The following is a 13725-nucleotide window of genomic DNA, read 5'->3' as shown; positions in this document are numbered from 1 at the left end:
ATTGAGGAATGGAGAGAGAGGGCGAGACCTGATGCAAATTCCTGTCCTTTGGACCTCACATTCTACACAAAGATCCAGAGATGTTCAGCTTGCCTGATGCTAAAGTGTGAAACGCACACTATACCTGTGAGCTGTCGCCGCCTACTCTTTATGGCTTCACAGTTCGTGGAGCAGGCCGTAAACTTGGACCAAGCAGTGAAGGTGCAGTCTTCTCGACATGGGACCGTGCATTCTTGCACAAGGGGAGGCATGCCATTTGTCTGTTTGAGGCAATCCATCATTTCTGCCGACTGGTTGTCATCAGAGACACATGAGACAGCTGGAAAAAAGCATGGAATCTTTTGTTATTATTTTGATTAAATCACTCAGCTGCTGGTTCCTTGACAAGACAGCAGAATCCCCCAAGGTTTAAAAACTTGAGTTTCACGAATGGTGCAAATTGTGTTCAACATAGCTAACCTTATTTCTCCCTGGAAATTAAATTTTTCTTGTTGCCATTGGAGATATTTGAGGATTTAATTGGTTTCATTATTAATCCAAACCCTGCATTGACAGCAACCAAAATAACTTCCAGTAATTTATTGTACTTCCTGCTCCTCAGCATCTAATCTCTAGAGATGATACAAAACTAAGAAAGGGAATCTATAAGAGTAAGATGAGGACCCAAAAAGGACAAAACCACTTTTAAAAAATCATATAGACTCCTTTTATCATTTTTTCCAAGCACAAGCATGATCTATTCAGATCATTTCCACTGCAAATATCTTTTATTTTTTAATTTTTATTTTTCCATAAGTTATTGGGGTACAGGTGGTATTCAGTTACATAAATTCTTTAGTGGAGATTTGTGAGAACCTGGTACACCCATCACCCAAGCAGTACACACTACACCCTATTTGTTGTCTTTTATCCCTTGCCCCCTCCCATTGTTCCCACCAAGTCCCCAAAGTCCATTGTATCATTCTTATGCCTTTGCATCCTCATAGCTTAGCTCCCACATATCAGTGAGAACATACGATGTTTGGTTTTCCATTTTTGAGTTACATCACTTAGAATAATGGCCTCTAATCTCATCCAGATCACTGCAAATGCTGTTAATTCATTCCTTTTTATGGCTGAGTAATATTCCATCATATATATATACACACACACACACTATGATCATATATATGTACATATGATCACAATATATATGTGTATATATACACATATGTGTATATATACATATGTGTGGGTGTCTGTGTGTATATATATATTCATTCTCAGAGTTTCTTTATCCACTCATTCATTGATGGGCATTTGGGTTGGTTCCATGATTTTGCTATTGTGACTTGTGCTGCTATAAACATGCGTGTGCCAGTATCTTTTTCGAATAATGACTTCTTTTCCTCTGGGTAGATACCGAGCAGTGGGATTGCTGGACCAAATGGTAATTCTACTTTTAGTTCTTTATAGCTTTTTTAGTCCTTTATAGCTTTTCAAAGTTTCTCACACACACTTTTTCAACTAGGAACTCTCTAGTCATTCCTTAAAATAATAATCTTGAGGTAACACATTTCTAAAATTTTGTTTAAATTTTTACTGAATTCTTTGGACTAATGCCATTTATTTTGTTTTATTTTATGAATGACTGCACAATATTTTGGTGCATCTTTTTCACTCTGGTTAATTATAGACTCTCAAAGAATATACATTTATATTCTCTGGATCAACATTTCTCAACCTTGGAACTATTGAAAATTTAGATTAGACAGTTTTTTGTGGGTGTGTAAATGGGTGTTGTGCGTGGTGAGATATGTAGCAGCATCTCTGGCCTCTACCCATTAGATGCTAGTAGCATACACCCCTCTTAACTGGTGACAATCAACACTCTCTCCAGGCATTGCCAAATGTTCCCTTGGGGTCAAAATTGCCCCAGTTGAAAACAACTCTTCTAATTCTTAACCATGGATGTATATGAGGATACACAGATTCCATGGTACCATTTCAGATCTGCCGTATCAACATCTCTGGGTGAGAAAGCAGGGAATATCTTTGTGTTTAAATGGCCCACGTAATTCTGGTCTACCCTGTCTACCAACTACCCATATTTGGCGTGATGCCTTAGACATGCTGTGTGTTAATGGATATTTGCTGAATTCATCATTCTAAAGAAATCACAGTTTAGGATCACTTTTTTTACAGTTTTTAAAAATCTGCTATGTGAAAGGAACAAAAAGACCACAGCTTAGGATCACGTTGTTAAAAAACTTTTTATATAAACTTCTCTTATGCAGGGTAAGTGTACATAGGGGCTCCTTTCAGATGCCCATTCTTCTTGTATTCTGAATTTATTTATTTATTCTGAGCACATCAAATAATACGTCTGTCTGAATACCATCTATATATATATATATATATTTAGAACTGGTGAAAGACAAACCCATCTAATGCTTTAGAACCAAGGAATTAGCTAAGATGACAATGGATGCATACACAATACTTCCCAGTTTGTACATCTGCTCTGTGGCAGGTGGAGCTATTCATTCATTCGGAATATTTTTTGTTTTTGTTTTTATACACGTCGCAGGAACTAAATCCATCACACATCAAGCCAACATCACCTGCATTTTCTTTGTTGGGAATATTGCAGCCATTAATGATGAATACAGCAAGACATTTTATCTTAAGTAGGGTACAAGCAAATGTTCTTTGAATTGCTTGTTTAGATAACCAATTTAGAGTTAATTTAGAGAACTTTTATCTTGCCAAGTTAATTTTTTTCCAAACTGACAATGCACTGAATAACGTGAAGACACATTTTAAATACTTTCAAAAGCATTGCTATGAAATTTAAACCTTTTTTTTTTTTTTTTTTTGAGATGGAGTTTCGCTTCATTGCACAGGCTGGAGTACAGTGGTGTGATCTCAGTTCACTGCAACCTCCGCCTCCTGGGTTCATGCAATTCTCATGCCTCAGCCTCCAGAGTAGCTGGGATTACAAGTGTCCAACATGCCTGGCTAATTTTTGTGTATTTTTAGTAGAGATGGGGTTTCATCATGTTGGCCAGGCTGGTCTCAAATTCATGACCTCAAGTTATCTGCCCAGCTCGACCTCCCAAAGTGCTGGGATTACAGGTGTGAGCCACCACACGTGGCTGAAATTTAAACCTCTTGACATATATAAAAAACATTTTTTTCAATTATAATAAATTATTTTAGAATATTTTATTACATAATTTATTTTGAATATGTTTATAATTTAAAAGCTATGATAAACCAAACTGAATGATGTTTTCAAGTTCTAGAAAGTATCTAACTTAGAATACACTGCATTCATAGAGATCTATATTGAACTTTTCAAATTAATAAAGGAAAGCATTAGAAATTACGAAAGAAGAGCTACAGAATAGGGTGAAATTCACACATATTGCAGTGAAATGGCAATGATTGAAATTTCAAGTCTAAACAAGGAGCTATGTGAACTAAGATAGTTATTTAATTCTTCATGCCCTAGTATTTTCATCTTTAAAATGAGTATCATAAGAGTATCTATAACAAAGACTAGTGAGAATTCTTAAAACAATGTCTCACACTAAGGAGCTTGATACATGCTATTGATTATTACTATCCTTTATATTTGTTTTTAAATAAAGCAGTCTGATGATTCTCCAAGCAAGTATATGTACACACGTTCTCCTCACCATGCCTCATGTGTTTCTTGGTCATCCTTAGTATGTGAAGAATAAAGGTAAGGAGAAAATATTTTTGCATCTTTGCTGGATTTGGTGCTAGATTTGTAAGCATCAGTAATGAACCAATAGCTCAGATATGGTGAAGACACATTCACTGAATTAACAGGGCTGTGCAGAGCAAATCCGTCTGTTTACCTTTATAAATTGATATTGTAAAGTATTTTAATGGAGGCATTTGGGTTTTCTAAATGTCACCAAATGCATGCAAAGTTAGGACATGATGTTTGACAGCACCCACATTAGCCTGAAGACCACAGCTCTCTTAATGGTAACCCAAGGATGAAGGCCATTGAAGAACTACAGAGTTGAAGGGAAAAAAAAAGAAAAGAAAAAACTCAACAAGTACAGATCATACAATCATCAGTTCAGACCAGGAATTAGTTTTCAGGTTTCTTCTAGTTTAGAATTCTAATTTATTTTCAAGTGTGAAAGATCACTGGAAATGAAAACTAAAAAGTTAAATGAAACATTTCCTTCTTGGGAATGTTCTAGTATAAAAGTAATCATTTTATTCATAAACATTAATTGAATTACTGTGTATTGAATTATACTAGAGGGTATGAAAATACTAAAGAAATAGCAAGTAGGAAGGCTGCAGGACTGGAAAATCAGCAAAGCACACAAAACAAATACACAAAGGAAATTAGAAAAGACATTTAGCAAAAATGGGGATCATAAGTAACCAAAGTACAACCCAATTCAGAGGCCCCTTCCATTGCACAATTCTTGGGAAAAGAAATTTTAAAAACTTATTAGTTATACATAACCTACAATATAATTCTGGGACCAATATTAAAGATATATAGTGTCCTTAAATCAGAGAATATTTCCGAGGATTAAATCAGAAGTAGAAATCTATGGATAAAACTATAGGCTTTAAGGTCCCACTCCTGTTGGCCAAGGCTGAAGCACTGGGACTACTTCTACCTCACTGTGCTAACTCTTTGGCATGTCAGCAGTTGCCTCCTAAGCCAGGCATTCAACAGGGGGCCTGAAGATTGCCCCACCACTTCCATCAGGGCTGGCAAATGCACCTGCCACTAGTGGGCCTGAGTAGAGGCTGGCACTATCTAGCTCCACCCACCTTCTTCCCCCGCTCCAGGACATAGTACAGGATCCAGGCCCCTGGTGTTCCATAGCCCAATCCAACATGTGAGACAACCCAGCACTTCTCCCAGGAAAGAGAGGTTGGGCATAAATCCTACCTCTATCACTGCAGCTGGCTCTAACCTGCAAACGCCACCTACTGGTCTGGAGGCCAGACCACACAGCCCACTACAACAATTCCTAACACAAAAATCACAATGATAAGGAAGAAGAAAAGCTTCTCATGACCCCTGCCATCCCTCATTGTTTATGCCACCCTAGCTGCCCAACAGGTCATGAGCCTGCTTATCCACCCAGTGTACCACTACTACAGCTGCATTCAAAGAAGCTACCACACTCAAGCTATTTATAGCCAGGGAAATCATACAGTCTTTGCCACTACATGTATCCAGAAGCAAACCAAATGACCTTACCCAATCATCATAGCCATATCTTAAAGAAAAAAAGTGCTCCTCCCAATAAAAGTGAATTCAAAAATAAGAAGCTACTGCTGCTGTAGATGTGCAGAAATCAATGCAAAGGTACAAAAAGCATGGAAAAAAAAGCAAGGTATTATGACACCCTCAAAGAAACACAGTAATCCTCCTCCAGCAATAGATGCTAACTAAAAAGAAATTCTCAAAATGCCAGGTAAAGAATTAAAAGTACATGTTTTAGAGAAGCCCAATGCAAGAGATGCAAAAGAAATCAGAAAACCAATTTAGGATATGAATGACAAAAACCAAGACAAAAAAATTAGAAAATCAATTTAGGATATGAATGAAAAAATTACCAATGCGATAGATATATAGAAACAATAGATCTGAAAAGTTCATTGAAGAAATTTCAAAATACATTTAAAATGTTAATAGTAGATTAGATCCAGTGAAAGATCTCAGGACTTGAAGACACATCTTTTGAAATAATCTAGTCAGACAAAAATAAAGAGAAAAGAATATAAATAATGAACAAAGCATTTAAGATGTTTGGAACTATGTAAACTGAATGAACTTAAGAATGATCAGTATTTCTGAGGGAGAAGAAAAATAAAGAAGTTAAGAAAACTCATTTAAGGAAATAATTGATTAAAACATCCTTATTCTAGCTAGTGATTTAGATATCCAGATCAGAAGGCCCAGCAATCCTCAAATACACTGCAAAAAAAACCCCAAAAAACAAAAACAAAAAAAAAAACACCCTGATATATCATCGTCAGACTGTCTAAAGTCAGAAAGAAGAAAATAATTTTTAAAGCAGCAAGATAAAAGTGCCTAGGCATCTTTAAAGGAAACTCCATCAGACTAACAGCAGATTTCTCAGCAAAATACTCACAGGCCACAAGAGAATGGGAAGGCATATAAAAAGTGCTGAAAGAGGCTGAGTGTAGTGTCTCACGCCTGTAATCCCAGCACTTTCGGAGGCCAAGGCTGGCAGATCATTTGAGGCCGGGAGTTCGAGATCAGCTTGGCCAACATGGTGAAACCCCATCTCTACTAAAAATACAAAAATTAGCCAGGTGTGGTGGTGCGTGCCTGTAATCCCAGCTATTCAGGGGGGCTGAGGTGGAAAAATTGCTTGAACCCAGGAGGCAGGTGCTGTAGTGAACCAAGGTCGCACCACTGCACTCAAACCTGGGCAACAGAGCAAGACTTTGTGGGGTGGGAGGTGTGCGGGGGTTGGGGGGAAGGCTGAAAGGAAAAACCTGCAGCCAAGAATTTTATACCTAGCAAGATCAAGCTTCACAAATAGAGAAAAAATAAAGCCTTTTCCAAATAAGCAAATATTGAGGAAACTCGTTACTGTCAGACTGGTCCTACAAAAAATCTTTAGGAGTCCTAAACATGGCAATGAAAGGTTGATATTTATCACCATGAAAACATAAAAAAAGTATAAAACTCACAGGTCTTATAAAATAATCACACAAAGAAGGAAGAGAAAGGAATCTAATGGCAACACAACAGAATTTCACCTAACCATAATTTCACCTAAAGACAAATATGACAGGAACAAAACCTCACATGTAAGTATTAACTTGAATGTAAAAAGATTACATTTACATTCCTTTTTAAAGACATAGATGGATTAAATTTATGCTCCCCCTAAAAGATATAGATAAGCAGAATGAGAAAAAGAAAAGATGATCCAACCATATATTCCTTATAAAAAACTAACTTTCTCTCTAAAGACATATATGGACAGAAAGTAAAGAGGTGGAAAAAGATATTCCATGCAAACAGAAACCAAAAGCTAGCAGAGTAGCTATATCAGATAAAATAGACTTTAAATAAAAAACAGCTTATGAAAAGACAAAAATGATCACTATACAATGATAGAGGATTAATTCAGTAAGAGAATATAACAATTCTAAATATATATGTACCCAACACTGGAACACCCAGATTCATAAAATAAATATTACTAGAACTCAAGAAAGAAAGAGACAGCAATACAATAATAGTGGGGATTTAAACATCCTACTCACAGCATTAGACAGATCATTAAAACAGAAAAGCAACAAAAACCAATGGATGTGAATTGGACTTTAGACTAAATGAACCTAGCAGAAATTTACAGAACATTCTACCCAAAGGTACCAAACGCAGAATACGCATTCTTCTTACCAGCACATGGAGCATTCTCTAGGACAGACTACATTTTAGGCTGAAAACAAACCTCAACAAATTTTTAGAAACAGAAATCATATCAGGTATCTTCTCAAGCCATAGCAGAATAAACCTAGATATTGGTAACAATAGGAACTTTGGAAACTAAACAAATACGTGGCAATTAAACAACATATTCCTAAATGATCACTAGGTCAAGGAAGAAACTAAGATGGGAACTTAAGCCATTTTTAAAACAAATAAAAATGGAAATACAACATACCAAAACTTGTTGGGTACAGCAAAAGTAGTGCTAAGAGAGAAGTTTATAGCATTAAATGCCCACATCAAGAAAGTATAAAGATGACAAATTTAAAAACTAATATTCCATCTCAAGGAACTAGAAAAGCAAGAACAAACCACACCTAATGTTAACAGAAGAAAAGAAATAAAAAGATCAGAGTAGAACTAAATGAAATAGAGTCAAAGGTAACATGCAAAAGACTAACAAAAAAAGAAGTTTTTTCTTTTTTTTTTTTGAGACCGAGTCTCACTCTGTTGTCCAGTCTGGAGTGCAGTGGCATGATCTCAGCTCACTACAACCTCTGCTTCCCAGGTTCAAGTGATTCTCCTGCCTAGGCCTCCCAATAGATGGGAATACAGGCACGTGCTACCATACCCGGCTAATTTTTGTGTTTTTAGTAGAGACGGGGTTTCACTATGTTGGCCAGACTAGTCTCAAACCCCTAACCTTGTGATCTGCCCGCCTTGGCCTCCCAAAGTGCTGGGATTACAGGCATGAGCCACCGTGTCTGGCCTGTTCTTTAAAAAGATTTAAAAAAATTGATAAACCACTAGCTGAACAAACCAAGAAGAAAGAAGATTCAAATAAACATAATCAGAAATGAAAAAGGGACATAACAATGATACCACAGAAATACAAAAGATCAACAGAGACTATTAAGAAAAACTATATGCTCACAAATGAGAAAACTGACAGAAAATGGATTAATTCCTGAAACATACAACCTCCCAAAATGAAACCAAGAACAAACAGAAATCCTGAACAGACCAATAAGAAATAGTGAGTTTGAAGCAGTAATATAAAGTCTCCCAACAACAACAAAAAGCCTAGGATCAGATGGATTCACAGATGAGTTTCACCAAACATATGAAGAACTGATATTAATCCTCCTGAATACAACAACAACAACACACACCCCACACCACACTACAAATATCCCTGGTGAACATAGATGCAAAAATCCTCATCAAAATGCAAGCAAAGAAATCCAATATCACATCAAAAAATGCACCACGATCAAGTGGGTTTCTTGCTAGAGATGCAACAATGGTTCATATGCAAATCAACAAATATAATACAGCACATAAACAGAATTTAAGACAAAAACCATTTGATCATCTCAATAGACAGAAATAACATTTGATAAATCCAGCATCCCTTTATAATAAAAACTCTCAACACATTAGGCACAGAAGGAACATAATCTCAAAATAACAAAGACCATGTATGACAAACTGACAGCTAACATCATACTAAATGGGGAAAAGTTAAAAGCATTTCCTCTGAGAACTAGAACAAGACAAGGATATCCACTTTTACTACTTTTATTCAACATAGTACTGGAATCCTAGACAGAGAAATCAGGCAAGAGAAAAAAATGAAAGGCATCCAAATTGAAAAAGATGTCAAATTGTTTCTCTTTGCAGATGACATGATTTTTTATTTAGAAAAACATAAAGATTCCATTAAAAATCTTAGATCTGATATATAAATTTAGTGAAGTTGTAGAATATAAAATCAATATACAGAAATCAGTAGCATTTCTATATACCAATAATGAACTAGCTGAAACATAATCAAGAAGGCAATCCTATTTATAATTCCTACAAAAAATCTAAAAATAAATTTAATTAAGGAGGTGAACTACCGCTATAAGAAAAACTACAAAACAATGATGACAGAAACTGAAGAGAACACAAATGGAAAGACATTCTATGCTCACGATCAAAAGAATTAATATTGTAAGAATGACCATACCACCCAAAGCAATCTGCTGATTCAGTGCAATCCCTATCAAAATACCAATGTCATTTTTTTCACAGAAATAGAAAGGGTAATCCTAAAATTTGTGTGGAACTCAAAGAGCTGGTTTAGCCAAAGCAATCCTGAGCAAAAAGAACAAAGCTGGAGGCATCACACTACTAGACTTCAAAACCCCAAACATCATCTCATTGGTTTAAAAACAGAAACACACAGTAATGAAACATAACAGAGAATCTAGAAATAAGTTCATGTATTTACAGCCAATAGATTTTTGACAAAGGTACTAATAATATACATTGGTGAAAAGAAACCCGTTTTAACAAATGGTGCTGGACAACTGAATATTCACATATAGATGAATAAAAATAGACATTGTGTCTCTCACCATGTACAAAAAGCAACTCAAAATTGTTTAAAACCTAAGCATAAGATGCAAAAGTATAAAAATTCTAGATGAAAACCTAGGGAAAACTTTTCTGGACATTGGTCTAGGCAAAGATTTTATGGATAAGACCTCAAAAGCATGAACAGGAAAAATGAAAATAAATGGGACTATATTAAGATAAAAAGTTTCTGCACAGCAAAGAAAACAATCAAGAGTGAAGAGACAGCCTGTTGAATGGAAGCAAATATTTGCAAACTATCCATCTGACAAGAGACTAATATCCAGAATATAAAAGGAACTCAAAACAACTGAACAGCAAAAAAAAAAAAAAAAAAAAAAAAATCACATTAAGAAATGGGCAAACTATCTGAATGGACATTTCTCAAATGAAGACAAACAATTGTCCAAGAGGTATATTAAAAAATAGTTAACATCATTTGTCATTAGGGAAATTTAAAACCACAATGAGATATCATCTTATGCTAGTTAGAAAAAAATAATGTGTGTGTATGTGTGTGTGCGTGTGTGTGTGTGTGTGTGTGTGTATATATATATATATATATATATGATAGATATGTGGTGAGATCCTGGTTGAGGGTACAGAGAAGAGGGAACTCTTATACACTGTTAGTGGTAATGTAAATTAGCAGAGCCACTAAGGAAAACAGTATGGCAATTTCTCAAAAAGCTAAAAATACTGTATGACCTAGAAATTCCATTATTGGGTATTTATCCAAAGGATAGAAAATCAGTATATCACCTCTATGTTTACTGCAGCCCCCATGTTTATTGCGGCGATATTCACAATTGCAAAGATACGGAATCAACATAAGTACATCAATGAATAATGGATAAAGAAAATGTGGTATATACACACAATAGAATACTGCTCACTCATAAAAATATAATTAAATCTTCTCATTTGCAGCAACAGGTTTGGAACTGAAGGTCATTATGTTAAGTGAAATAAGCCAGGTGCGGAAAGACAAATAATGCATTTTCCTACTGATGTAGGCGCTAACTAAGCTGATCTTATGGAGCTACGGAGTAGAATGAGAGTTACCAGAGGATGGGAAGGATATGTGTGTGGGTGAGGAGGATAGAGAGAGGTTGGTTAATGGGTACAAACATATAGTTAGATAGAAGGGAGTTCTAATGTTTGATAAGAGACTAGGGCAACTATAGTTAATAACAATGTTTTCTATATTTCAAAATAGCTGGAAGACAGGACTTGAAATGTTCCTGATACATAGAAATGATAAATACTTGAAGTGATATATAGCCCGACTCAATCATTACACATTCTCTCTATATAAAGCAAAGTATCATATGTATCCCACAAAAAAATGTACATAAATTATATATCAATAAAAAAACTCAAAAAGAATTAAGGGTGACTCTCCTTTTTTTTTTAAACTGTTACTTTGGTTAAGTTATATAAATTAAGACTCAATGAACTCATCCATGAAATGGGAATAATAATACCTACCTTGCAGGATAAACTGATACAGATAAATTGCTTTGCAAAAAACTGAGCACTTAGTACATTAGTACATGAGCCCTGGGAAGTATATACTATTATGAAAAAGTCTGTTGAAAATGAAATGTAAGAAATGGTAGGAACAAAGCATTTACTATCATCTGTCTTGGTTCTTGGCTCAGGAAGAATTTCCAAATTCCATCAAAGCCTCTTGGGCCCTAAATGTATTACTAGAGCCTCTCTTATATGATAATGTTGAGGTTAGCAGTCTGCTGTGAACAATTACAAATGTATTTTGTGTGTGTGTGTGTGTGTGTGTGTGTGTGTGTGTGTATACACACATATACATATCAGTAATCTGGCTTCTGGGAGGCCACAGTAGTGTCAGTGACAGGCAGGTAGAGAGATAACAGTAGTACAATATTACAGTTTTCATAATGGTGATAAGCAATGGGAAACCTGGCACAGAAGGGAAGAGTACACACTTCCATCTTGAATGAAAGGGATGTGTAATGGATAGGTAGAAAAAAATATGCCATTACAGAGAATTTATCTGTCAGACATCTGCTATTTAGTTGAACAAGTCCTGGGTCCTTCAGATCATAGCAAATCATTCTCAGGACATAATCTTAGAAAAACAATTTCTTTTTTGGTTCTTTCTGTTATTTTAAGTACTACACTATACTATTGGGAAAGGTCTTTCCATTAGGATGGGGAAGACATTTATATACTTCTGACATTTCTTGTTGTATATTTTTACCTGTAATGAGTTAAAGGGAGGGGCAATTTAATGCTTAATTATATTTCATTTATTTAACTTGGAATATTGTTGTCTTTACTGGAGGAAAATTGTACTCCTAGGTAAAATTATTCCAAATAGCTCTACAAGGATCTCATTATGGGGTATTGTTTGAAATTTAGCTATCTTAAGCTCTGGGCAGAAAGCCCTCTGAGAAACTGCCTGGGGCAGCTGAGTATCCTTGTTAGGGAATGATGGAGAAGTAGGTGTTTGAGGTAAGCCACTCAGACAAGAGCATTCAAATGAGAGCAGTCACCTGGCAAGTGGGTGTGTCAGGGTGACCTGGGACCCTCCAAAAATCTCCTTGATGACTGAGGCCACACGTTGCTATGCAAAGTATCTAACAAGCTACATAACACAGAGAACCGAGTTCAGCTACTTCATCTTTTTCTTAATTGCTACACAGGATGAGCCTTGGGAGAAAGGTGCCCAAAAGGGGAGGTCAGAGTGGAGAGAATAGTCATTGATTGCTTTCCCCTGTTACCTGATTCTTTTCAATTCTAGCAGCATGAAAAAGAATACCCTGGCACAAATGTAAAATTATCTAAAAACTTAGCAAAAGAAACAAAGCAAGGATCTGTATGAATTCTCAGTGTGTCTCATAGTTAATTTTTTAAAAAGAATTGCTGTTAACGGTAGGCTAGTCAGGCAGCCCTCTTAAGCTTAACTGATGTCTCAAATAGGCAGATTATTAACTATTAACAAATGACTGGTCTTTTTGCCCTGTATCACCTCTAAACTTTGATAGTCAGACATGCAGTGATAAGTTTTGCTTCTTTTCAATTATGATATGAAGAGGGCAGGGGTTACTGGCCTTATGGTAAGAAATTATAATGTTCTCCCTGGAAAAACCATAAAAGGCTGGAGCTTGCTACTTCAGATCATCACCTTCACCAAGGACACTGAAATTACTTTCCTGAAGTTGATTCTGATCAGAGTTCAACTCTAATAGTTAAAGAAAAAGGATAGAAAGAATTCATTTCAAGAGGTCATAATTTCCAGGAAATGGGGGGTGACATTCTTGAAAAATTGAGGACCTCTACCTATGAAGCTTTCTGTCCTGCAATAGCAGAGGATCTCAGTTCAGCTGCATGGCTCAATTTACATGCATATCAAAGAGCTGAGAGAGTGGGAAGCAATCGCTCAGCTAAACCAATATTCCTACAATGTGTTCTATATGTCAGGCCCTGCACTAGTGGCCTAAGATACACAGATGAAAGAAACAGAAATAAAATTTCACTACACTCAGGGGGCTGCAAGAGCACAGCACTAGGATCTCGAGCACCAGCCAGTCAGTGGAAGCTTTCTGGAAGGAATGATGCATAAATGCTGCACAGGACATGTCCCTTGAAAACAGCATGAGTTTGGCCAGGGACTTGGAACACCGTGAAAGCTGTGCAGAGAAACAAGCAATGTGACAGACTTGTTTCCTGCTCATGCTACTCACTTCAGTAGGAACTTCTAAATTCCCCTTTGATAAGACTTATCATATGTATAATTGCATGTTCAGTGTCTAATTTAATGACACTACATCAGGCTGCCCACATGTGTGGAAATCATGGTTAAAATA

At 36.1% G+C, this 13725-nt stretch overlaps 1 protein-coding gene across 3 annotated transcripts in view; it reads right to left on the bottom strand.

Moving 5' to 3' along the window:
- THSD7B (thrombospondin type 1 domain containing 7B) overlaps nucleotides 1–13725 on the bottom strand; it is a 907474-nt gene that overhangs the window by 287893 nt on the left and 605856 nt on the right. For all 3 annotated transcript variants that reach the window (XM_065525431.1, XM_074008583.1, XM_074008582.1), the window contains one exon: nucleotides 125–319. In XM_065525431.1, coding sequence (XP_065381503.1) covers nucleotides 125–319 — 195 coding nt within the window. The remainder of the gene's footprint in view (nucleotides 1–124; nucleotides 320–13725) is intronic.

Source organism: Macaca fascicularis, chromosome 12 (assembly GCF_037993035.2).
Source record: "Macaca fascicularis isolate 582-1 chromosome 12, T2T-MFA8v1.1".
In the NCBI taxonomy this organism is placed as follows: Eukaryota; Metazoa; Chordata; class Mammalia; order Primates; family Cercopithecidae; genus Macaca; species Macaca fascicularis.
The sequence above is the reverse complement of the archived record's forward strand: the minus strand, read 5'-3'. Positions and strand labels throughout refer to the sequence as shown.